At 39.4% G+C, this 27,023-nt stretch overlaps 1 protein-coding gene across 4 annotated transcripts; it reads left to right on the top strand.

The window, feature by feature from the left end:
- Positions 1-351: 351 nt before the first annotated feature.
- COPS7A (COP9 signalosome subunit 7A) lies at positions 352-26,201 on the top strand. Of its 4 annotated transcripts, none has more exons than XM_069101588.1 (8): positions 352-484; positions 1,128-1,332; positions 7,660-7,735; positions 23,131-23,219; positions 23,669-23,871; positions 24,642-24,747; positions 24,952-25,103; positions 25,407-26,201. In XM_069101588.1, the coding sequence occupies exons 2-8, from the start codon at positions 1,171-1,173 to the stop codon at positions 25,444-25,446; spliced, it is 828 nt and encodes a 275-aa protein (XP_068957689.1). In that variant the 5' UTR covers positions 352-484; positions 1,128-1,170; the 3' UTR covers positions 25,447-26,201. The 4 variants fall into 4 exon arrangements, with proteins under 4 accessions (XP_068957689.1, XP_068957691.1, XP_068957688.1 ...); XM_069101590.1 differs by having other exon boundaries at positions 362-534; positions 24,952-24,969; positions 26,033-26,201; XM_069101587.1 differs by having other exon boundaries at positions 362-534.
- Positions 26,202-27,023: the final 822 nt, after the last annotated feature.

The following is a 27,023-nucleotide window of genomic DNA, read 5'->3' as shown; positions in this document are numbered from 1 at the left end:
CCTTCCGCTCCTGAACGTGAAATAGAAATGTCTCTCGGCTCTCCTCCCTTCTCTATTTCCTTTTCCTCCTCATTCCTTTCTTCCCCACGTTGCATCTACCACTGTAACCCCGCCATCACGCCGCGGCTGGTCCCACGCTGCTTGAACGGCTTCCCGGAAGGGTTTTCCTAATCAAGTGGGGGACGCTCAAACTTGTTTGAATGAAGAGGCGTCTGCAATTATCATATAGCAATTCTAAACAATAAAGTTTTTTTGAAAGTCAAGGAGAAAAAAACCCCAGTAGTCGCCTGCCATTCTCCCTACAATGGCCAATCAGAACCTAGAAAGGGCCAGAGCGTACTTTGCGCCCCGCCCCTGGGAGGCTCCCGAAGCCTGTGACGTAAAGGAGCGGAAGTGGGGGGCCTCAGGAGCCGGGTCATAGAGTTTTGTGGCCAGAGTGGCCACGGAGGGAGGCCGTGGTAACGGTTTCTAGCAGCTGGAGGAGGTGAGGGAGGGGCCATCCCTCTAAGTGCACGCGAAAGGTGAAACTGACAGGTAGCCGCTGCCCTACAGAGCCTGCCTTGGAGCCGGTGGGCTAGAGTCCACAGCCCCTGAGTCGGCCCCCTTAAGGGCGGGGGGAGGGGGGAGCCTGTAGGGAGCGGGGGTGGAGTCCAAGCGGAAGGCGAGAAAGGGGCGGAGGTCACGCGGGCCAGGAGGCGAACAGGGGGCACGTGTCTCGCACGCGCACGCCCCTCGCCTCGAAGGAGGGGGGGAAGCGGGCAGAGCAGAAGGGTCCAGTATCTCCCCCTTAACGCTGCACTCAGTGGAATGCAGCTCCATGGTGGGGCCCAGGTCGGGGGTCAAGGAGTGGGAAAGACCACCATCCCGAGCTGTGGGTTGTCCCTGTCTCCCCCAACACCAATCTGATTTTTTCTCTAATGAACCCCCGTTTGTAAAGTCCACAAGGCCGGGATCCCCTATTCTTGGGGAACCTCTCCCTCCCCCCCAGCCCTCCTCTCCATCTGATCTGTGTTGATCTAGCCTCCCTGAACTGCCTGTGTTAGGTTGACTCTGTGCTACCTCCTTCAACAAAGCCATCCCCTCACTTTGCTCTTCTTGCATGCTTTCAACCCCCTTCTTCCTTGCAGCTCCAAGCCTCCTGAGCCTAGTGGCCCCCAGCCCAGTCTAGCCATGAGCTCCGAGGTGAAAGTGACAGGGCAGAACCAGGAGCAGTTCCTGCTTCTGGCCAAGTCAGCCAAAGGTGCTGCCTTGGCCACCCTCATCCACCAGGTGCTGGAGGCCCCAGGTGTCTATGTTTTCGGGGAGCTGTTGGACATGCCCAATGTCCGAGAGGTGGGTACCAGATTTGAAGAGCCCTGCAGACCTTCTTATAGAAACTCTATCAATGATCCCTTCCCTTTTAGATTCAGCCCTATATACTGCTGTTCAGCCCATATATCTGGCTCGAAAACACAGAGTCCATTGAGGTTAAGGTTAAGAGGCCTTTCAATAACAAAGGCTTTTGTTGAAAATTTAGAGTTATGTAAGAGAATCACTTCTATTATTAACAAGTTCCTTTAGATAACTAGGCAGATAACCAACAGAAGATGAGTAGGGAAAGACTTGGTTCCTTCAAATAAGTATGATGTAAGGGAAAGTGGCAAAGTAGATAGAGTTCCAGGCATGGAATCAGGAAAACTCATCTTCCTGAATTCAGATCTGGGCTCTGACACTAACTTCGAGACCCTGGACAAATCACTTAACCCTATTTGCTTCAGTTTCCTTATCTGTAAAATGAGCTAGAGAAGGAAATGACAAACCACTCCAGTATCTTTGCCAATAAAACTACATATGGGGTCACAAAGAGTCTGACACAACTGAACAACCAACAAACAGCCAAGGGGCATGAGATCTCCCAACTTTTTTTGTTCTTGTGCCCAGTTCCATCAGTAAAACATTTTTTGAACAAACACCCCAAAATGTATGTATTTTAAAATTATATGCATAAATTACTGTACAGACATGCATTATGAAACATATACAAAAATAGGAATTTGAAAAGGATGAGAAAAAGATGAAATAATGTTTTGAAATTTAAATCATTTTTACAGTACCAAAAGCTTTTTATGCTCAATCTCAATGTAATGAGAGCATCCTGCTTATATATACTTCCTTATTTTAAAAAATTCCCTCTGTATGTCCTATGTGAACCTGTAAATAATATTATGATTAGTAATTTATTATGGGAATCAGTTAGCCAAACAAATGAATTTCTTTTTTTAATATATTTTTCTATAGAAAGATCCACAATAAATAGTGAGCATAATAACTTTTAATTTAAAGTCACATTTCTTTGTGTAAGTATTCAACATATACAATGCAGATACAAGCCTGATTTCAACCCAGGAGAACATTTCAATATAAATCCATTCTTCTTTATATGGTTCTGCTTAACAGATGGTCCATTAATGTTCCATTCATGTTTGGATTGTATAGTTGTGTTTTTGTATGAGTGTGAGGAACAGTCAGGAGGCCAGTTTGGCTGAACTATAGAGTACAAGAAACCATAAAGTAATATATAATAAGTCTGGAAAAGTGGATTAGAGCCAGATTGTGAAAAACTTTAAATGCCAAAAAAAAAGGAATTTATATTTGATTGTAGAGGCAGTATGGAAACCCTGGCATTTATTAACTAGGGAAATGACAATGGTCAGATCTGCATTTGGAGAAATCATTGTCAGGTTTATGGAGAAAAGATTGGAATGGGAAGAGACATAAGTAGGGAGATTAGTTAGGAGGCCATTCTAATAAGCCAGGTAAGACTGGGGTGAAGGAAAGTTCAGATGAACAGTCTGAACTAGGGTGTTGTGTAAGTGGAAAGATAGAAAAGCCTTCAGAGATGTTGTAGAAATATTCTATGGAAATGACAGGATTTGGCAAGTTTGGCTATGTAGAGTAAGAGTAAGAGTCAGGGATAATAATGAAGTTGCAAATCCAAGTGAAAACCTTTACAGAAATAGGGACTTTTGCAAGAGGGGTGAGTCTGGACAGAAAGATAATGAGTTCTGGTTTTGGGCATGTTTGAGATGTCTGTCAGACATCCATTTGGTACTGTTTATTCAGTTAGTGGAGAAAGAATAGGGTTGGATATATAGATCAGGGAGTCCTCTGCATGGAGATGGTAATTGAACCTATGAGAGCTGATGAAAGAAAGTAGAGATAAAAGAGGCCCAGAGCCTTGGAGTACACCAGTAGTTATTGGGTATGACATGGATGATGAATTGCCATAAGTGTCATAGAAGGAGCAGTTGAACAGTTAGGAGAAAAATAGAGACAAGTGCCATGAGTATTCAGTGAGGGGGCAGTATGGAGGAGATGGTGGTCAGTAATGCCAAAAATCAAAGGGATTAGATTGAAAAGAGAGACCATTAGATTTGGCAGTTAAGGTGGAAAGAGCACTTTCAATTGAGTGATGTTATTAGAAGCCAGATTACACAGGATTAAAAAGAGAGTGAAAGGAAAGGAAGGAGAGACCCCAAGCTTTTTCTAGGTGTTTAGTTAGAAAAAGAAGTGACATAGGAGGATATTTATTATGGATAATAGGTTCCAGTAAAGTTTTTCAAGGATGGGAGAGATTTGGTCATGTTTGGAAGTAGCAAAAAAGAGCCAGCTGAAAGGGAGAAATTAAAATTTGGAAAAATGTGATGATAGTGGGTTCAGTCTGCTGGAGAAGGCAGGAGGGAATGGGATTGGGAGTCAACATAAGAGAAATTGGCTTTGATGAGAAAAGTTATCTCATTTTCAGAATCTGGAGCAAAGAAAAAATGAGGGGGTGAGGATAATAACTAGGGGTTGAAAGATAAGGAAGCTTGTCAGGTTGGCCTCCTAATTAGTCTCCTTACTTATGTCTCTTCCCATTCCATTGTAGAAAAGGAGATTCTTTAATTGTGTCCAACAAAAAAAGTATCAAAATATGTCAGTCAGTAAGCATTTGTTAGGCATTCATGTGCCAAGCACAGTGCTGTGTGTTGGGGAAGAAAGGCAAAAGACAGTCCCTTCTCTCCAGGAGCTTACAGTCTAATGGGGGAGGCAACACAGAAATAACTATGTATAGACAAGATATTTGCAGGATAAATTGGAGATATTCAATAAAGGAACTAGGATTAAAGGGCATCAGTAAAGTTTTCTTGAAGAAAATAGTGTTTTAGCTAGGACTTAAAAGAAGCCAGGGCAGCCAGGAGGTAGAGATGAGGAAAGAGAATATTTGAGGCATGGGGAGCAGCCAGTGAATATTCCCAGAATTAGAAGATGGAATGTTTTGTTCAAGGAACAACAAGGATGCCACTGTCACAGGATTGAAGAATTCATGGTGGGGAGTAAGGTATACAAAGACTGGAAAGATAGGAAGATGGCAGGTTGTAGAGGGCTTTGAATAACAAACAGAGGATTTTATATTTGATCCTGGAGGTGATAGGGAGCCACTAGAGTTTTTTGACTGGGGAGATAAGATGGTGAGGTGGTTAAGACCAGGTCACATCTGTACTTTAGGAAGAATACTTTGATAGTTGAGTGGAGGGTGGCTTGGAGTATGGGGAGAGGTCTGAGACAGGGACAACCAGCAGGCTATTGCAGTAGTCCAGGCATGAAGTGATGAGGGCCTGTTTTAAGGTGGTGGCAGTGTCAGAGGAGAGAAGGGGTTGTATATGAAAAAGTTATGAAGGTAAAATCAATAGGATTTGACAATAGATTGAATATGAAGAGTGAGAGAGGGAGGCATCAAGGATGACACTTGGAGTTGAGAGCCTAGGTAGATGGTAGTGTCCTTGGTAATAGTGAATTTTGAAAGTGGGGAATGATTAGGGAAGGAAAGACCAGTTGAGTTTTGCACATGCTGAGTTTATGATGTCTATAGGACATCTAGTTTGAGATGTTATGAAGTTGGAGAAGGGATTCTGGAGATTAGAGAGAGGTTAGGGCTGGCCAAGTCCATCTGATAATCATCAGCGAAATTGAAACTTTTGGGACTGATGAGATCACCAAGTGAAAAATACACAATCTTGCTAAGGTCTAAATGGAATTAAGAAGTTTGGTTATGTATAAAACTCCTTTTGGAGTGGGAAGAGACTTAAGGCAAGAAAACCCATTAGGAGGTCATTGCAATAGTCCAGATGAAAGGGGATGAGCTATCTGAACTAGGGTGTTCACTAGAGTGAACAGAAAGGAAAGAATTCTAGAAAATGTGTATATAGAAATGACAGAATTTGACAACTCTTTGGATATGTGGGGTGAGTGAAAATGAGGAGTCAAGAATGACAAGTCAAGGAGTGGCTAGGTGGTGCAGTAAGTGGAGCACCAGCCCTGAAGTCAGGAGGACCTGAGTTCAGATCTGGCCTCAGACACTTAACATTTATTAGCCTTGTGACCTTGAGCAGATCACTTAACCCCAGTTGCCCTTCTAAAAGCAAAAAAAGAAAAAAAGTCAAAGTAAGGTTGTAAATCTGGATAACTGAAAGGAGGGTAATGCCTACCACAGAAATTGGGATTTGGAGATAGAAGTGGGTTCTAGAGACCCAGTGATGGTGAATATAGAGGGTCAAGGGCCAAATGGAAGCAACTCTGAGATTCTCTGACTTATTAGAATAATAAAACCCTAGAATTAGAAGGGAAGATGTTACTTAGTTTAGTTCCTCTGCCAACCAAGTGTTCCTCTAAGCACTCCTTGAATATATGCAGTGACTCACTGCCTTCATAGGCAGCCCATTCCATTATTAAACATCTCTAATTAATCCTTTGACCAGAGTGATGAGAAAATAAGTAAGATAGGCTTAGCTCTATAAAAATTCTAAATAAGCTGTGGAGATTCCTTCCTTAGTCAGCCTTTGACAGCATGGCACTTTGTGGTTTCATAAGGCAAGGTTATGTATTTCTTGACCTATTGACCTTGTTCTTATTATAATTAGAAAAGTAACCTTTGACCAGAAAATAAAAAGTTCTTTCCCTATGATTCACACATTATCCAGAATCCTCCAGTTTTTCCCTAGAATCCTTAATCAGGAACCATCTCAGCAGTGACTTTCAAACACCAACATTCTAATTAACATATTTCAACCTATTCATCCCCATATCCATATAACCCATATCCATACTGACCAACTTTTAAAGTAGGAAGGGAATATTGAGGTAGAGAATAAAAATTTTTGGAAGGGAAATGTATCTAATTTTAATGCTTTGAACCTAGTACCCTTCACATAATTTTGCCCTTCCTTTGTGACCCTAATAGGTATTCACATGGCAGGTATTCTAGTTTTCACATACACCCTTCCCTTTCAGGTATGTCTAGGTAGGGGCTTTTAAATTGTGGGTCAAAATGACATGTACATCTGCCCCAAATTCTCATCAGGGAAACTGATGCACAGGTTACTACAGCTTTGTAAAGGAAAGAGTAAAAGCCCAGAGTGGTGTCATCTGCAGGGCTTGATTGATCTCATATTGACATCTATCTAAGTACTGTATATCCTTTTTTTTTTGCTTTTTGGAGGGGGGAAGGTAGGGCAGTTGGGGTTAAGTGACTTGCCCAAGATCACATAGCTAGTTTTGTGTTAAGTATCTGAGGTCAGATTTGAACTCAGGTCCTCCTGACTCCAGGGCCAGTGCTCTATTCACTGCACCATCTAGCCTCCCTGGTGCTGCATATCTTTAAACACAGAACAAAGATCACAAGGTCTTAATGACCTTATGAGTTGGTCACTCTGCCTTTTCAGGCTAATTTTTGGTAGAGAGGATATTGTTGCTGTCTTCCACATGCCCTTTGTTTTTTGTAGGGTGGAACAATGAAGTTTCATCCTACAGCAATAGCAGTAAGCATTTATTGAGTTGGGCTTGTAACCAACATAGAATCACAGAATTTCACATTTTTGAGGGGCCTTAGAAATAATCTCTTTCACCCTGTATTGAGCATGAATCTTTAAATAATTATTTAATTGCAATTCACTGCCTCTTGAGGCTGTCCATTATACTTTTTTTGAGAGTTTTGGACAGTATTAGACCCTCTGACATATATAAGAGAAGTATAAGACATGATTCCTACTTCATGGAATTTTTAGTCTCATTGAAAGAAAAGAGATAAGCATATGAAATGATTAGAAAAAAATTCAGTCAGTTTTGACTAAGTACCTACCAACTTTTTTGGCACTGTGCCAGACCACTTGAGAAATGTGAGGTAAAATGTCTGCCCTTTAGGAGTATATATTTAGAAAAGCAAAAGAACAACAAACACAAAAAGAGTAGTTAATTAATAATAAAATGCAGTGTGATTCAGTCGTAGAATAAGAGATATAGATAATTAGTAGGAATTCAGAGAAAGGGGAAATCAGCATGGGCTGCACAATGGCTCCAGATAGAGGATGGAAATTGAATTTGGCCTTGAAGGATAAGTAGGATGTAGATAGAAGGTAAACATTCCAGGTCTGGGAGGAGACAATGTGAACAAAAAGAGGTAGGCTGGAATAAAGGTAGAAGACTTTGAGGACATTGATGAGGCTAGACTATTCTAGTGGACAGTATTGAGTAGTAGTGAGAGACAGGGTTAGTTAAGTAGGGTGGGGACAGATATGAATTCAAATCAATGTTAACATTGACAATTGTGGGGTGACTGTTTTCCTGTGACCCTATCTCCTCTAGCTGGCAGAGAGTGACTTCGCTCCCACATTCCGACTGCTCACAGTGTTTGCTTATGGGACATATGCAGACTATCTAGGTAAGCAGGGGATCTGGGGTGATAGGACGGGGCTATGGAGGGAGAGGGGGATAGGGAAGCCTAATATTTCTTGGGGATATCCTGATGGAAATACATTCCTAGGTCGCTGCTCAGTGTTAAATTCCTAGGGAACATTTATATATTATTTTTTATTTTATAGATTTTTGTGTATGCATTATCCTGTAGTGCCAATACAATATTCATAGTGCCCACGATCACTATAAAAATAACTGCATGGTGTTCAGTCACAAAATATAACAGACTCTCCATGTATAAAACAGAAGCAAAACATTTATTCAGACACCAGAAAATCAAATCCCAAAACCAGTAAGCTGATTCCGTCATAGTAACAAAGAAGTTAGTTAATAAGCTACAACGGCACAGAGATCCATACCATCCTTTAGTCTTTCCACAAACCAATATTTACTCACAAGCCTGACTGACTCCCTGGGAAGACTCCTCTCCTCTGCCCAGTCTAGCTAGCTCTGACTCCCAGCTTCCTGTGGGCTCAGCTCCACCCTTCAGCAAACTTCTCCCACCCCAGACTCCATGTAATTACATTCAGCCTGTTAGAGGGCAGAGTTTATTTTCAAAGCAGGGAAGGTCTTCAAATTCCCTTAGGTTTATTAAGGGGCAGAGAAGACCTTCAAAATCCCTTTACCATTACATTTGGCCCCAAGATCTTTCATATCCCTTACATAGCAAAAATACATTAGGGACAGCTAGGTGACACAGTGAATAGAGCACTGGCCCTGAAGTAAGGAGGAATTGGGTTCAAATCTGGCCTCAGACACTTGACACACCTACTAGCTGTGTGACTTTGGGCAAGCCACTTAACCCCAATTGCCCTTCAAAAAAATATATTAACAATACATTTTATTACATAGATTAATGAGAATTTAGGGACAACTGGTGGGGTAACTGGTGTCAACAGAACTTTGCAACAATATAACAGGGATAATAGAAAATAAGCACATAAAGCAATATCTTAGGGTGGGGTCTTGGTCACAAGCACCTAATCTCCCCCCCCCCCCCAGTGAATGGGGCTCAAAATCTTAGGGTGGGGGTGAAGATCTCTTCTCCATAGCTACTTCCAGCTGAAATTGGATGTAGAACTGTCCCTGCCCCAAGAGGTTCCATTTGAAAGGTCAGTTCTTTAGCTGGTATCTGGAGTTCGGTTGACACCTGGTCTAGGGGTGGCAGATCACAGTCATGGACAAGAGGTGGCATCTGGCTTAAGTGATCAGGCGTCCATAGATGGAGGGTACCAAGCCTGCAGGAAACAAATCTCACAAACAAGTTTAACAGACAAAAAGTAAAAAAGAAACAAATATAGGATCAGCCATACTTCTGGAGTCCATGATCTCACTATCATAGCCTCATTCATGGTAGAATATATGAGTGAAGGGTACAGTTTGATAATGATCTTCTCCTGAATAAACGACAGCCACAGTATAGACTTTCCCATGTGCTATAATCTCCGCAGCCTTTGGAACATCATCTAACTTCTGCTTTACCCATACTTTAGCTCCCAATTTTATTATATTAGTAGAAGTAACCCCTTCAGTTCCTCTGATAGTTATTTCAGAAGGAGGGACAGTGTTCACAAGGGGTATTGTTTCACAAAGAATAATACTCACTTGAATTATCCTTTTTTTTTTTTTTTTGCTTTCTGGAGGGGGGGAAAGTAGGGCAATTGGGGTTAAGTGACTCGCCCAAGGTCACATGGCTAGTTTTTTGTGTTAAGTGTCTGAGGCTAGATTTGAACTCAGGTCCTTCTGACTCCAGGGCTGGTGCTCTATTCACTGTGCCACCTAGCCACCCCACACTTGAACTATTCTATCATTTTTACAAAACTGTATGGGTTCTTTATCCAAATTTTGCAATGTCAGAATAATTTCTCCTTGATAACTAGAATCTGTTACTCCAGCTAATAGATTTTTTTCTCGAGTTGTTAAACCTGATTTAGGTAATATCTGCCCCAAATGATTTTTAGGTATTCTCATACATATTCCAGTAGAGATGTTTCTATATTTCTTTTCTATCCAAACAGAAGTCTTCTAAACAATGTAAATCATATCCTGCAAGCCAGGTATTCCTGGAAATGGTGCTGGGTCATCTTGCCTCACAGTCCAATACTCAATTTTAGGATCTTATGTATCTGCTGTTTTCTAATGTGTAGATTTGGGGTTATCATCCTTGCTAAAGGTCAATGGTCTGTTATTCAGATTACATAAAGCAGTGAACAAACAATTTTTCCAATGTTGATATGAATTATTAGAACTTAACTTCCTTAACTATTCTTTCAATAATCCCTTCATTCTTTCAATTAACCCAGATGCTTATGGGTAATATGGAATATAATATATACATTCTATATTGTTTAATATACAATATATCTTCATTTCATTACCTTTGAGATGTGACCCATTGTCACTTTGAATCTACATTGGGGTTCCATAATATAGAATTATGAGATTTAATTATGAGTTTTACAGGTGTTTTTCTGGGTTGCATTCTTATAAGGACAAGCCACTAGTACACCCGAATAGGTATCAACAGAAGTACATATAAATTTGCATCCTTTATCTTGGGGTAGAGGACCAAAATAAACTTTAATGCTATTTTGTGCATATATATGAAACATTGCTATTAACTCATTATCTGTGGTACCTTTTAGCAAAATGTAATTTCCCTGTCTTCTCTTCTAATTAGACCTATCTTTGCTTTTGCTTTATCTGAGATCTTGATTGCCATTCCTGCTCTTTTACTTCAGCTGAAGCATAGTAGATTTTGCTCCAGCACCCAAGTTTAGCTGTGCATGCATCTTTCTATTTTAAGTGTCTTTTTTTTTTTTTTTTGCTTTTCAGAGGGGGAAGGTAGGGCAGTTGGGGTTAAGTGACTCGCCCAAGGTCACATGGCTAGTTTTGTGTTATTACGTGTCTGAGGTCAGATTTGAACTCAGGTCCTCCTGACTCCAGGGCCAGTGCTCTATTCACTGTGCCACCTAGCCGCCCCAAGTATATTTCTTATAAACAACATATTGTTGGATTCTTGTTTCTAATCCATTCTGCTAATCCTGGGTGAGTTGGTCCCATTCACAGTTATGATTGCTAATTGTTTCCCTCCATTCTATGCTCTTATGCTTATACTTCTCTTTTTTACCATGTCTATTCTCTGAGTCTTTTTTTGCTACTGACTACTGCCTCCCTTAACCTGCCCTCCCTTCTATTCTCCATCCCCTTCTCTTAGCCCTTTTCCCTCCTGTTTCCCTGTTGAGCAAGATGAATTTCTGTACCCAACTACAAATGTATGTGTATCTTTCCTTCCTTGAATCAGTTTAGATTATCTCTCTGCCCAATAGCCCCTGCCACTGTATAAACTCTTTCTTGTGCACCATATTTATAGAGATGATTTTCTCTACTCTTCCTCTCCCTTTCTGTCTCACTCAGTGCATCCCTTTCCCCAACCTTCCATTCTTTTTCTGAAATTATTCAAACATCATAGAGTCACAACCAGGCCTTCTAATTAGACTTTTAGACTTCTGGCAGTGGTAAAGTTCTGAGTGAGTTACATGTATCACCTATCCTTACAAAAATGTAAACAGCTTAATTTTGTTTAATCACTTATGATTTTTCATTTATATATATGTCTTACATTTCTCTTGAGTCCTATATTTGAATGTTACATTTTCTATTTAGCTCTGGTCTTTTTATCAGGAATGTTTCAAAGTCCTCTTTTTCATTAAATGTCTATTCCCCTCCACCACCATCTCTCCCACACCCCTACCCCCCATCCACCCAAAATAAAAAAAGAGAGAATTATACTGTTTTGCTGGATGGGTTACTCTTTGTTGTAATCTTAGATCCCTTGCCTTCTGGAATATGATACTCCAACCTCTCCTTTTATTTATAAGATGGTTGCTAAATCTTGTGTGTTCCTGACTATGTCTCTGCAGTATTTGAATTCTTCCTTTCTGTCTGCTTGCAGTATTTTCTCCATTACCTGGGAGCTCTGGATTTTGATTATAATATTACTGGGAGATTTTTAAATTTATTTTTTTCCTTAGAGGGGGTGACTGGTAGATTCTTTCCATTTCTACTTTGCCCTCACATTCTACTGTATCAGGCAATTTTCCTTTATAATTTCTTGAAATTATAGGCTATTTCTTTTGTTCATGGGCTTCAGGTAATTCTTAAAATATCTCCTCCAATTTTTTTTCATGTCATTTTTTTGTATGAGATATTTTACATTTTTTCCCTGTTTTTTTCAGTCTTTTGACTTTATTTCATTTAAAAAATTTCTAGTGCAGTTATTAACTATTTTTTGACCATTTCTAATTTTCAAAGAAGTTTATTTTCTTCAGTGAGTTTTTTTCCCCAGATCATTTAACACTTTTTTCCACTTACAGGTAAAAACGATTTTTAACATTAATTTTTTAAAGTTTTGAGTTATAAATTCTCTCCTTCCCTCCCTCCCTCTCCACAGCTTTCCCTGAGAGAATAAACACTTTTATATAAGTTATACATGTGTAGTCTTGCAAAACATATTTCTGAGGGGCGGCCACGTGGCTCAGCAAGTAAGAGCACCGGCTCCAGTGTCGGGATGACCTGGATCAAATCCGGGCTCAGATACTCAGCACCACACCCAGAAATAACTGGCTGTGTAACCTTGAGCAAGTTACTTAACCCCAATTGCTTTAAAAAAAACCCATATTTCTGTATTAGTCATGTTGTGAAAGAAACCACCCCCCCCAAAAAAAACCCATGAAGAAAATTTAAAAATAGTATGCTTTGATCTGTAGTCAGACTCCATCAGTTCTTTCTCTAGAGGTGGATAGCATTTTTCATCATAAATCCTTCAGAATTGTCTTGGATCATTTAATTGCTGAGAATAACCAAGTCATTCACAGTTGATCATTATACAGTATTACTGTTACTGGGTACAATGTTCTCTTAGTTCTGCTCACTTTGTATCAGTTCAGGTAAATCCTTCCAGGTTTTTCTGGAAGTATCCTGCTTGTTATTTCTTATAGCACAATAATCTTTCATCAAAGTCATATAACACAACTTGTTTAGGCATTTCCCAGTTGATGGGCATCCCCTCAATTTCTAATTTTTTGCCATTACAAAAATAGCTGCTTTAAATATTTTTGTACATATAGGTCCTTTTTCTTTGATCTCTTTGGGATACAGACCTAGTTTTGGCATTTGGTCATGCAGTTTTATAGCTCTGGGCATCATTCCTATTTGCTCTCCAGAATGGTTGAATTAATTCACAACTCTGCCAACAGTGCATTAGTGTCCCTATTTTCCCACATCCCTTCAACATTTGTCATTTTGCTTTCACTGTCATATTAGTCCATCTGATAGGTGTGAGGTAGTGCCTCTGAGTTGTTTCATATGACTATAGGTAGGTTTAATTTCTTCACCTGAAAGTGCCTGTTCATATTCTTGGTCATTTATCAATTGGGGAATAGCTTCTATTCTTAGAAATTTGACTCAGTTCTCTATATGTTGGAGAAATGAGGTTTTTTTTTTTCAGGAGACTTACTGTAAATCCTCCCCTCCTTCCCCCTGCTCCCCTCTGTTTTCTGCTTTCCTTTTAATCTTAGCTATATTGGTTTTGTTTGTGTAAAACCTTTTTAATTTAATGTAATAAAAATTCTCCATTTTATATTCTCTAATGCTCTTTCTAATTTGATCATAAATTCTTCACTTATTCATAGATCTGACAGGTAAACTACCCTATGCTCCCTTAATCTGCTTATGGCATCCCCCTTTATGTATGAATCATGTATCCATTTTGACCTTATCTTAGTATATGGTGTGAGATATTGGTCTGTACCTAGTTTCTGCCAAACTACTGTCCAGTTTTCTTAGCAGATGTTGAGTTCTTATCCCAAAAGCTAAGATTTTTGTGTTTATCAAACACTAGATTACTATGGTCATATTGTATGCCTAGTCTATTCTGCTAATTCATTTATCATAGTCAGTACCAGATTATAATACAGTTTGAGATCTGGTATGTCTAGACCATCTTTCTTCACATTTTTTTTATATGAATTTCCTTGATATTCTTGATCTCTTGTTCTTCCAGATAAATTTTGTTTTTATTTGTTCTAGCTCTATAAAATAATTTTTTGGTAGTTTGATCAGTATGGCACTGAATAAGTAAATTAATTAGGTAGAATTGTCATTTTTATTATATAGGCTTAGGTTACCCATGAGCAATTAATAATTTTCTAGTTGTTTAGATTTGACTTTATTTGTGTGAAAAGTGTTTTGTAGTTGTGTTTGTATAGTTCCTGGGTTTGTCTTGGCAGGTAGACTCCCAAGTATTTTATATTGTCTAATTATTTTAAATGGAATTTTTTTATCTCTTGCTGCTGGACTTTGTGGGTGATAGCTTTATTTTTAGTGATTTTTAATAGGAATGAGAGTTGTATTTTGTCACATGCTTTTTCTGCATCCATTGATATAATTATATGGGGTTTTTTTTGTTTTTATTATTGATATGGTCAGTTATGGTGAGAGTTTTCCCAATCTTGAGCTAGCCCTGCATTCCTGGTATAAATCCCACCTCGACATCATGGATGATCTTTGTGATATAGTACTGTAATCTACATGCTGGTATTTTATTTAAAATTTTTCTATCTCTTGCTGCTGCACTTCGTGGGTATTATATAGAAATTCTGATTATTTATGTGGGCTTATTTTATATTTTGTGACTTTTCTAAAGTTAATTATTTTTTAATTCAAAAAAACATGTTTTTATTAAGCATAATACATATCTTAAGCCTATTTTTTTTTAAACTTGGGTTTCTATGAGTATGTATATTTAGCTCTTAAGAATTTGGAACATACTACTGGCCTAGTAAGAAAAGGATAAATTCTAAATCAGTCAACAAATATTTACTGTTCACTTAGCATGTATAAGGCTTGTTATTATGGCACAAAAAAAAAGGGAGGACATGGTGACTACCTTCAAGAAGCTTAGAGACTAGTCAGGTTAAAAAGCATATACTATATGGTCATAGATTTAGAATGAAGTCAACTAGGCCAATTCCTCCATTTTATAGTTGAGAAAAATGATAGATGATAGACAGAGTATTTATTCAGTGCTGATTATGTGCAAAGCACTGTGCCATATAAATTACCTAAAGATTCTATCAGTCTTGTAATAGATCTATGTGATAGATCTATGTATTTTAAGCTAGGTAAGAATTCATAAAATCTCACATCAACTTCCCTCACCCCCTCCTCTGTTCATTTTTCCCCCACTTAATAATTGTATTTTATTTGTTCCAATTACATGTAAAGATAGTTTTCAGCGTTCACCTTTATAAAATTTTGAGTTCCGGGGCGGCTAGGTAGCACAGCGAGTAAGAGCACGGGGCTCAGACACTTAGCACCCACCCAGAAACACCTGGCCGTGTAACCTTGAGCAAGTTACTTAACCCCGATTGCTTAAAAAAAAAAAATTTTTTTTTTAGTTCCAAGTTTTTTTTCTCCCTCCTTCCTTCCCTCACTGACCCTCTTCCCAAGGTGGCAAGCAATCTGATATAGGTTGTACATGTACAGTGATATTAAATATATTTCCTCATTAGTCATGTTGTGAAAGAAGAATCAAAAAAAAAAGGAAAAAGCCACAAGAAAGAAAATGTAACAAAAAAGTGAAAATAGTATTCTTTGCTCTGCATTCAGATTCTACAGTTCTTTCTTTGGATGTGGATAGCATTTTCCATCATGAGTCTTTTGGATTTAGATGATTAGATTACAAAGAAGAGCCAAGTCTATCAAAGTTGATCATCACACAGTGTTTTTGCTTTGTCTGAGATCAGGATTGCCACCCTTCCTTTTTTTTTACTTCAGTTGAAGCATAATATATTCGGCTGCAGTCTTTTACCTTTACTCTGTGTGTATCCCTCTGCTTCACATGTGTTTCTTGTAAACAACATATTATAGGATTATGTTCTTAATCCACTCTGCTATCTGCTCTGTTTTATGGGAGAGTGGGAGAGTTTACCCCATTCACGTTCATAGTTGTGATTACTGTCTGTGTATTTCTCTCTATCCTATCCCCCCACTGTTTATGCTTTTCTCTCTCCTTTCTCCCTTTTTCTACTCACTAGTTTTCTTTTGACCACTGTTTCCTTCAGTCTGCCCTCCCTTCTATCAGCCTTCTCCCTTTTCTTTCCCTTTACCCTTACTATTTTTTCCCTCCCTTCTATCCACCCCCTCCCTTTTCTTTCCCTTTCCCCCCTCATACTTCCTATAGTGTAAATTCGATTTCTATAGCTAACTGATTATGTTATTCCCTCTTTGAGCCAAATCTGATGAGAGTAAGGTTCAAATAATGCTCATCTCCCTCCTTTCTTTCCCTCTACTGTAATAGGTTTTTGTGCCTTTTCATGTGATATAATTTACCCTTGTTTGCCTCCTCCCAATAAAATCCCTTTTCACCACTTAATTAGACTTTTTATCATCACATCAAAGTCAACTTATCCCCGTAACCTCTATGTAAACCCCTTTTAAATGTTGTAACAGTTCATGTCTCAAGAGTTACAAATGTCATTTTCCCTTGTAGGGATGGAAACAGTTTGCTCTTTTTTTTTTTTTTAAAGCAATCGGGGTTAAGTAACTTGCTCAAGGTTACACAGCCAGTTATTTCTGGGTGTGGTGCTGAGTATCTGAGCCCAGATTTGATCCAGGTCATCCCAACACTGGAGCTGGTGCTCTTACTCGCTGAGCCACCTGGCCGACCCTAAGCAATTGGGGTTAACTAACTTGCTCAAGGTTACACAGCCAGGTGTTTCTGGGTGGGTGCTAAGTGTCTGAGCCTGGGATTCGATCTCCAGGTCATCCCAACACTGGAGCCGGTGCTCTTACTTGCTGTGCTACCTGGCTGCCCAACAGTTTGCTCTTATTAATAACATGTAGTTTTTTCTTTCCTGTGTACCTTTTTATACCTCTCTTGAATCTTGTATTTGAAGATCAGATTTTCTTTTGAGCTCTGGTCTTTTCATCAGGAAGGTTTAGAAGTCCCCTATTTTGCTGAATGTTCATCTCTTCCCTGAAATATTATGCTCTATTTTGCTGGGTAGTTGATCCTTGGTTGTAATCCAAGCTCCTTTGCTAGGACCTTAGAGCAGTTTTCTTTGATGATTTCCTGAAAGATATTGTTCAGGCTTTTTTTCCCATCATGGTTTTCAGGTAGACCAATAATTTTTAAATTGTCTTTCCTGGATCTATTTTCCAGATCAGTTGTTTTTACCAATGAGATATTTTATGTTTGTTTGTTTTTTTCTATTTTTTCATTCTTTTGTTTCTGTTTGATTATTTTTTTTTGGTTGGGGGGAAGGCAGAGCAATTGGGGTTCAGTGACTTGCCCAAGGTCACATGGCTAGTAAGTCTGAGGCTGGATTTGAACTCAGGTCCTCCTGACTCCGGGGCCAGTGCTATTCACTGTGACACCTAGCCTCCCCTGTTTGACTGACTCTTGATATCTTATAGTATCATTAGCTTCTACTTGCCCAATTCTAATTTTTAACAAATTGTTTTCTACTATTAGATTTTATACCTCCTTTTCCATTTGGCCAATTGTATTTTTTTTTTAAAGCAATTGGGGTTAAGTAACTTGCTCAAGGTCACATGGCCAGTTATTTTTGTGTGTGCCAGGTATGTGAAGGCGGAACCGATCCCAGGTCTCCCGACTCTGGGGCCAGCACTCTTACTCACTGCGCCACCTGGCCGCCCCCCAATTGTATTTTTTAAGGACTTGTTTTCTACAGTCAATTTTTGTCCTTCCTTTTCCATGCTATTGACTGATTTCTTTTCCTAATTTTTCTTTAACCTCTTTTATTTGACTTTTAAAATCCTTCTTGAGATCCTTCAAAAAAGCTTTTTGGGTTTGAGACCAGTTCATAGTACCCTTTGAGGTTTTGGATGTGGGTATATTGATAATGTTGTCCTCTTCTGAATTTGTGCTTTGATCTTCACTCTCACCATAATAAGAATCTCTGATCATTGTTTGTTTCTGTCTTTTGCTCCTGGAGTTTGCTTGTTTTCTGGATTTTAAAATTGAGCTCTTCTGTTAGAGCATAGGGGACACTGACCCAAGCTTCTTGTGCTGGGATCCTAGGCCCTGGTCACTCTCTTTGTGTAATGGGACATCAAGTGCTGGCAGCTGAAAACTCTAGGGGTCTCGAAGCTTATCTGGTGCTGAGGCATGTTCAGCAACATTGGAGCTCTTAGGGCAGATGTGAAGAGTATGCCCTCTAGGGGATATCTGCACACCCAGGCTTCTTTGAAGAACTAAAAGATTTGGCTGCTGGAGGATGTCTGCCAGCCTGGAACTGTGCCTCCTGGAGTTGTGCTGAATCACCAGGAGATTTGACTGCTTGAGAATGCCAGTGCATGTGGTAGTTTTCCAAACTGATGTCTGCTGGTTCCCCTGCCTGTGCTGAGGCACACAGGGGTCCTGGTGTTGACACTTGCCTGCTCCACCACCCTGGGGCTCAGGATCTCCCCCTGGTTTGCTAAGGTGGGGCTTTTTGGGATGCCTCCTGTCATGTACTGCTCCCTGTCCCCCAGAATGAAAAGGGCCTTTCCTATTAATCCCTCCAAGCTTCCTGGGCTACAAGACTGCTGCACCCTGTCTTTCTATTGACTCAGCTGTTCCAGGTTTTTTCCTGGGGCAATATTTTCTGGGCTTTCAGAAGTCAATAAGGGAGGTTGAGAGCAACTTACTTCTTTCTCTGCCGTCTAGTTGTTAATTATTTTAAGTAGTTTTTCAGTTGATTCTCTAGGATTCCCTAAGTATACCATCATATCATCTGCAAAGAATGATAGCTTTGTTTCTTCACTTCCTATTCTAATTTCTTTTTCTTCTCTCATTGCTAAAGTTAACATTTCTAATACAATAGTGAACAACAGTGATGATAATAGACATCCTTGTTTCACTTCTGATCTTATTGGGACATTTTCTAGCTTTTCCCCATTACAGGTAATGGTTACTGATGGTTTTAGATAGATACTACTTATCATTTTAAGGAAAGCTACTTTTATTCCTATGCTTTCTAGTGATTTTAATAGGAATGAGTGTTGTATTTTGTCAAGAGCTTTTTCTATATCCATTAATATAATTATATAATTTTTGTTGTTTTTTTAATTATTGATATGGTCAATTATGGTGATAGTTTTCCCAATATTTAACCAGCCCTGCATTCTGTCCTACCTAGAACATTGTGTATGATCTTTGTGATATATTGCTGTAATCTTATTGCTGGCATTTTATTTAAAATTTTCACCTCAATATCCATTAGGAAAATTGATCTCTAGTTTTCTTTCTCTGTTTTTGCTCTTCCTTGTTTAGGTATCAGCACCATATTTGTGTCATAAAAGGAATTTGGTAGGACTACTTCTTTACCTATTTTTCCATATGGTTTATATTGTATGGGAATTAACTGTTCTTTAAATGTTTGGTAGAATTCACTTGTGAATCCATCTGGTCCTGAGGATTCTTTCTTAAGGAGCTGGTTGATGGCTTATTCAATTTCTTTTTCTTAGATGGAATTAAGTATTCTATTTCCATTTCTATTAATGTGTGCAATTTATATTTTTGTAAATATAAATTTCACTTAGATTGTTAGATTTATTGGCATAAAATTGGACCAAATAGCTCCTAATAATTGCTTTCATTTTCTCTTCATTGGTGATGAATCATTTTTCATATTGACAATTTGGTTTTCTTCTTTCAATCAAATTAAGCAATGGTTTATCTGTTCTATAACATGGTTTTTTTCCCCCATAAAGCCAACTCATACTTTTATTTATTAGTTCAATGGTTTTCTTAATTTCAGTTTTTTTAATCTCTCCTTTGATTTTCAGAATTTCCAGTGTATTTAATTGGTAATTCTTAATTTGTTCTTTTTCTAGTTTTTCTAGTTGCATACCCAATTCATTGATCTGCCTTTTCTCTATTTTATCGATGTAAGCATTTAGAGATATAAAATTTCCCCTCAGTACTGCTTTGTCTATGCTCCATTAATTTTGGTATGTTATTGTGATCATTTTCTTTAATGAAATTATTGATTATTTCTATGATTTATTCTTTGGCCCACTTTTTCTTTAGGATTAGATTAGTTTCTAATTAATTTTTCATCTATCTTTCCATGGTTCTTTATTGAATATAATTTTTATTGCATTATGATCTAAAAAGTGTGCAGATAATATTTCTACTTTTCTGCTTTTGGTTGTGAGGTTTTCAAGCCCTAATACATGGTTAGTTTAAGCCCTAACAAATGGAAAACATTCAGTTTTCTCCAGTGGTCTGTCATATCTAATTTTTCTAAAATTCTTGCCTTTTTGGTTAGATTTGTCTAGTTCTGAGAGGGGAAAGTTGAGGTTCCCCACTAGTATAGTTTTACTATTTCCTCCTGTAACTCATTTAAATTTTCCTTTAAGTTTTTGAATGCCATCCCATTGAGTACATATATATTTAGTATTGATATTACTTCATTGTCTATGTTACCTTTTAGCAAGATGTAGTTTCCTTGCTTATCTGTTAATTAGATCTAGTTTTGCTTTTGCTTTGTCTGAGATAATGATTGTTACCCCTGCTTTTTTTGACCTTAGATGAAACATAATAGATTCTGCTCCTGCCCCCTTAGGTTTACTCTGTGTGTGTCTTTCTGCTTCATGTATTTTTGGTAAGCAAAATATTTATTGCAGGATTCTGATTTTTAATCATCTCTTCTATCTGCTTCCATTTTATAGGTGGGCTCATCTCATTCACATTCAGTTATAATTACTAACTGTGTATGTACTTCCATCCTATTTTTCTTCCTGTTTATCCTTCTCTCTCTTACACTCTGTTTCACCTCAGAAATGTTTTGCTTCTAACCCTCGCCTACCATAATCTGCTCACCCTTCTGTTGGGTGCCCCCTTCTATCATCTCCTTCCCCTCCTAATTCACTATAGGGTAAGATAGATTTTTATACCCAGCTAACTGAGTGTGTATGTTATTCCCTCTTTCAGCTAATTCTGATAAAAGTATATTTCAAGTGTTGCCTGTCACCTCCCTCCCCTCTTCCCCCTTCACTGTAAAAACTCTTTCATGTCAGATAATTTACTCCATTCTACCTTTCCCTTCCCCTTCTTCCAGTGCATCTCTCTTTCTTGTCCCTTAATTTAAATTTTTTGGATATTATCCCATTACAGAGTTAGCTCACACATGTGCCGTCTGTATATATGTGTGTATGTGTGTATTCCCTTTAACTGCCCCAATAATGATAAAGTTCTTAGTAGTTACAAGTATAATTTTCTCATATAGGAATATCAACAGTTTAATCTTATTGAATGCTTTATAATTTCTCTTTCCTGTTTACCTTTTTATGCTTCTCTCGAATCTTGTATTTGAAAATCATATTTTCTTTTCAGTTCTGGTCTTTTCATCAGGAATACTTAAAAGTCCTCTGTTACATTAAATATCAGTTTTTTCCCCTGAAGTATTATGCTCCGTTTTGCTGGATAGATGATTCTTTGTTGTAATCCTAGCTCCTTTGCTCTCCAGAATATCATATTCCAAGTCAATCCTTATGCAGAAGCTGCTAAATTCTGTGCTATCCTAACTGTGGCTTCATAATATTTGAATTATTTCTTTCTGATTATTGCAGTATTTTCTCCTTGATCTAGGAATCCTGGAACTTGACTATAATATTCTTGGGAGTTTTCATTTGGGAATTTTTTTTAGGAGGTGATTGGTTGCTTCTTTCAATTGTTGTTTTACCCTCTGATTTTAGGATATTAGGGCAGTTTTCCATAATTTTTAAAAATATGATGTCTTGGCTCTTTTTTTGATTATGGCTTTCAGGTTATACAATAATTTTAAAATTCTCTCTCCTAGATCTATTTTCCAGGCCAGCTGTTTTTCCAATTAGATATTTCTAATTTTCTTCTATTTTTTAATTTGATTTTATGGTCATTAGCTTCCACTTGCCCAATTCTAATTTTTAAGAAAATTTTTCTTCACTGAGTTTTTGTACCTCCTTTTCTATTTTGCTTATTCTAATTTTTAAGGAGTTCTTTTTGTGAACTTTTGTACATTTTTTTTGCATTTTTTGTGCTACTTTTCCCAAGCTGTTGACTCTTTTTTTCATGATTCTCTTGCATTCCTCTCATTTCTTTTTCCATTTTTTCCTCTACCTCTCTTATTTAAGAATCTTTTTTGAGTTCTTCCAGGAATTCTTTTTGGGCCTGACACCAATTCATATTTTCCTTTGAGGTTTTGTGTGTAGCCATCGTAGACATTGTTGTATTCTTCCATGTTTGTGTTTTGAGCTTCCCTGTCACCATAGTAACTTTCTTTGATCAGGTTCTTTTTTGTTTTTTTCTCATTTTTCTAGTCTGTTTCTTTACTTAACTTTATGTTAAAGTTAAGGCTGTCTTCCTGGGGTGGAGGGAAAACTTACTCAAGTTTCAGGTTTTTTCATGCTACTGATTTCAGAACTAATTCTGGTGACCTGTAAGTTTTCAGTTCTTCTAAGGTGGTATGATTTAAGAGGTGTGGTCACTGTTCTGGTTTGTGCTCTGGTCTGTGAGCACAAACATTATTTTTCTACCCTGGAACTATGACCAGAGTCCCTACTCCTCTATGGCTTTAAGCTATAGTATGATAGTGTTTCTTCTTGTCCTATGACTACAGCCTGGGCCTGCAACCTGGATCTCCATATGGGCAGTACAGCAGAGTACTATACCCAGTGCCATCCAGGGGTCTCCTGTAGGCTCCTTCTGACCAGTTGTCTTTCTCCCTTATTGTTATTTGGGTTGAGAGCTCTGGAAGTTGCTGCCATCTACTCAGTTGTCCCCAAGGCCTGTGTTCCAGGCCCAGCCTACTGCTGGCTTGCCACATACTGCCTATGTTGGATTGCACTTCAATTTAACCCCAATGAAACAGACTTCCTATTGTAAGTTTTCTTGGGCTGGAAAATTGTTTCACCCTGTATTTTTGTTGATTCTGCTGTTCCAGAATTCATTTTTGAGGTGTTATTTTAAAGTTGGGGAATTTGAAAGAGCTTAGGCAATTCCCTACCTTTACTCCACCATCTTGGTCCACACTAGCATCAGATTCCAGTGAGATTTTTGTATTTCTTTTCATCAAGCTGTTAATTCTCTTTTCATATTATAGCATTCACGTGGTTTTTAGAATCATATTTTAAGCTCCCTCATTAACTATTCTAGGGAGTTTGTGTCCAATCTTCATTTTTCTTTGAGCCTTTTCTTGTCAATGTTTTCAAGTAATTGCCTTCCTCTTTAAGTCTTAAGCTTCTCTGTCACCATAGTAACTCCTTATAGAATGTGCTTTAAAACTGTTTATTCTTTTGCTCTTCTAGCTGAAGCACGGAACTTGCCCCCCCTCACAGAGGCTCAAAAGAACAAACTTCGACATCTATCAGTTGTCACACTGGCTGCCAAGGTCAAGGTATGTTGTTAGTGCAACCCTATCCCTCTATACCCCTTCACCAGTATTTCTGGTATTATGTTTTCTGTGTTCCCTCTTATAGAAAGCATGTTGCAGTAGGGAAATCTCAGACCTAACTGTGATTCTCATTTTCCTCATGACATTTCTCATCATACATACCCATACAGGAGGGTAGACTGGGACCCTTTAACTTCCTACTTCTGTAGACCACATGAGGACTTAGCTCTTGGGGGATTGATGTCCTAGGCAAAGACAGGAATGAGGGAGGTATAAAAAGAAGGTTAAAAACCCCCAACTCCTTAAGGCAGTGGCAGGGCTGGGGTGGGTCCCCTCTCTTTTCCTTTCAGCTTCTGAATTGGGGATGACAGAGCAGGCCAACTGGGAAATAGGTTCCTTTAGGCTATTTATATCCCTTTTTTTATCCTTTCTTCCCATTCTTATGATTTCAGTGTATTCCATATGCAGTGCTTCTAGAAGCGCTAGCTTTACGAAATGTGCGGCAGCTGGAGGACCTTGTGATTGAGGCTGTGTATGCAGATGTACTTCGAGGCTCTCTGGACCAGCGGAACCAGCGGCTTGAAGTAGACTATAGCATTGGACGTGACATTCAGCGCCAGGACCTGAGTTCCATTGCTCAAACCCTCCAGGAATGGTGAGACTTTATAAAAGAACAGTAAGGACCATCTCTGTGATGAAATTGATAAAGGGGTTTGGTCCCCCAAGAGAGAGCAGAAAGGAGGGATTTTAGAAATGGCTGAACTGGGGCAGGTGAAAGAACAACATGTTCTAGTAGAGCTGAAGATTCTGGGGGTAAGGAGATCTCCCATTACCTCCCTGACCACTATGAAGGGAACAATATTGGGAGAAGAAAAGAGATGGCCTGGAACTGTGGGTTAGACCTAGAGGCCCTGAGATGATGGTTGGGCCAAAGAGACAGAAATGGTGCCACCTGAAGAATAACTTGTCATGAAGTTTCAATCACTTAACTCAGCCCTGATGTCTTATTTACCCTTCAACATCTCTTTACTGTAGCCCTCCTGGTTCTCATGAATTTCTCTCTACCATACTCCTAATCCATGTTTATTCTTTTGTATCCCCTCTGATTTCATCTTCTCTCCATTGCCCTATATTATTCAGCTTTCCCTTCAGTATCCCTTGCCCCATTTTCCCTTCAGTGTCTATCTCTTACTGTACCTTATCTGTCATTTCATATGTGTTCATCCCCTTGCTTCTCTTCGGGGATTTTTTTGTCTCCCCAATTGACTTTTTCAGAGAGATACTGCTAAAGGTTCAAAATGTGGGACCTTGCATCACAGCAAAGATTTGGATCCCAGAATGCAAGGTTTCCTTCAAACCAAGCCTGTGATTCATTGATCCCAGCAATACTCCTGGAACACTTTTTCATCCTCTTTTTTCCTGCAGGTGTATGGGCTGTGAAGTAGTGTTGTCAGGCATTGAGGAGCAGGTGAGCCGTGCCAACCAGCATAAAGAACAACAGCTGGGCCTGAAGCAGCAGATTGAGAGTGAGGTGAGGAGAGGATGAAGCAGGGTACAATTTCTAGAGAAGGGGCCTTGTATAAATAGTTCCTCTAACTTCTGTGCTTTTTATCTTAGAGTGCAAAGGACAGTTAGGTTTGTACAAGACTACTGGGGTAGTGAATTTAGCTGTGGAAAATGGTGAGCAGAGAGCAAAGTTCAGAGTGGGATGACACCATCCTTCCTACCTTGGCAGGTGGCCAACCTGAAGAAGACCATCAAGGTAACGACAGCAGCAGCAGCTGCAGCCACATCCCAGGATCCAGAGCAACATCTGACAGAGCTGAGGGAGCCTGCCCCAGGCACCAACCAGCGCCAGCCCAGCAAGAAGGCTTCTAAGGGAAAAGGGTGAGTCTACGTGATAGAAATTCCATATTGCCAGGGATTGTGCTTGCTTTAAACTGGGGGTGAGGAACCTGTGGGGAACCAAATCCTTTTGAGAATTTGTTCTGTAAAGTTTGGATTCAGACAAAGGGCCACACTTGAGGACCTAGAGGGCTACATGTGACCTTGAGGTGGCAGGTTTCCCACCCCTGATTTAAACCCAAGGATTCTGGCTCCTCCAATCAGTCATTTGGGGGAGGTATCAGAGGCCTTAGGATTGGAATTTTCCCTTTATGGTGATTCTCTCTTTTCTCCTTCTTGAACTAGGCTACGCAGCAGTGCCAAGATCTGGTCCAAATCAAACTGAAAGGACTGTCATTTCACCTTGGGGGATCTGGGGACTGACTGCCAGCCCCTTGAGAATCATGCCCCACTTCCCATTTCCCTAGATCTGAGCCCCAGCCTCTCCCTTCCCCAACCCCCCTGGCTAATTTATAACTTCTTGAAAGGAGGCAAGAATAGGCCAGGTTTCTCTTCCTGTCCCCATGTTGTGTATAACCTTATTTTGTGTGCATATTTTTCCCCCTTTTCAAGGCCTTCAAGGGTATGTCCTTGTCTGTATCTGCAACTGGTTGGGTGTCTGGGGTTGTGCATGTCGTTTGTGTGTCCCTCTTCCAACACTTCTACCCCTTGCATGAATGTTTCCCTCTTGCCCCTTGACTCTCCTGGGGGTATCCAAAGAGCCTTAGATTCCCGTGCCCTTTCTCTTTCCCTTGGGAATTCTGGGAGCCAATCCTTTATCCCAGGGTTCTCCTGGGAAACCCACCCCATGTAATCCTGGACATTCTGGGATTGTTTCCTCCTGTCCCTACTTCCTCCTCAGGAGCACTGCTGCCTGGTTCAACCCCAGAACCCATAGAGATTGCTGCGGCTTGAGGTAATGTTGGAAGAAGTTTCTTGCCTATCACTAGGCATCCTGGGAAAACCCAACAAAGTCCCTCAAAGGATTATTTGTTTTTCTTTGGCAGGATGGCATTTAGATCGTATTAAAAAAAAAAGTTTGTGTATGTGTGTATACACAGACACAAATAACAAATAAATCGAAGAGGATCTATCTATGAATCTCCCCAGAGTTGAATCTCTTCTGTTCATGCAACTTTTGCAAGTCAACATTAAATCTCCAAAGCCTAGTGCTGAAAAGGATAGAGAGCCCTGGGGAGAGCCTCTGGACTAGGTACTGAGGGACAATAAACTGGAGTCCTGCACAGCCTCACAGGAATGACAGAGAATCCTGATCTCTAGGGGAATCTAAGAGGAAATAGATATTGATTATCTTGGTGACTAAATTAGAAGGAAAAAGGGGTTCATACATTTTTATACCCACCTATCCCATCCCACGCTTATGTTAAAAATTGGACTAAGGGGAGCTCACTACTACAAGGGAGAATAATGAGAACATTAAGTTAAAGCTCTGAGCTTTTTGTTCTAGCTCTGCCTTTAACTCTGTTCTTTCTCTCCTCTTGTAGCTTCATTTTCCCCATTAAAAAGAAAGAATTCTTCAGGAGCAGGTTTGAACTATATGATCTCCCTCCTCCTATCCCCCAGTTTTCTCTTTGACCCCCTTGGCTCTCACTTCATCTCCCTTCATACTGAAGCAAATGATCACTCTTAGCTAATGATCTGGGTTTTTTGGACATCTTTTATTTTTACTTTACTTCTATTTCTGAATGTATTTCTATTCCCTGCACTATCCAGTAGGTCATCCCTGGTTACAAAGAATAAAAAATAAAGAGGGAAAAGGAAGTTCAGCAGAACAAACCAACACATAAGGGTGGCTAGGTGGCACAGTGAATAGAGCACTGGCCTTGGAGTCAGGTGTCCCTGAATTCAAATCTGGCCTCAGACACTTAACATAAAAACTAGCCTTGTGACCTTGGGCAAGTC

Source organism: Petaurus breviceps, unplaced genomic scaffold (genome assembly GCF_028583685.1).
Source record: "Petaurus breviceps papuanus isolate PSGF00001 unplaced genomic scaffold, PetGlider_PUasm1.0 470, whole genome shotgun sequence".
In the NCBI taxonomy this organism is placed as follows: domain Eukaryota; kingdom Metazoa; phylum Chordata; class Mammalia; order Diprotodontia; family Petauridae; genus Petaurus; species Petaurus breviceps.
Note: the sequence above shows the minus strand (reverse complement) of the source record. Positions and strands in the feature narration are given on the sequence as shown.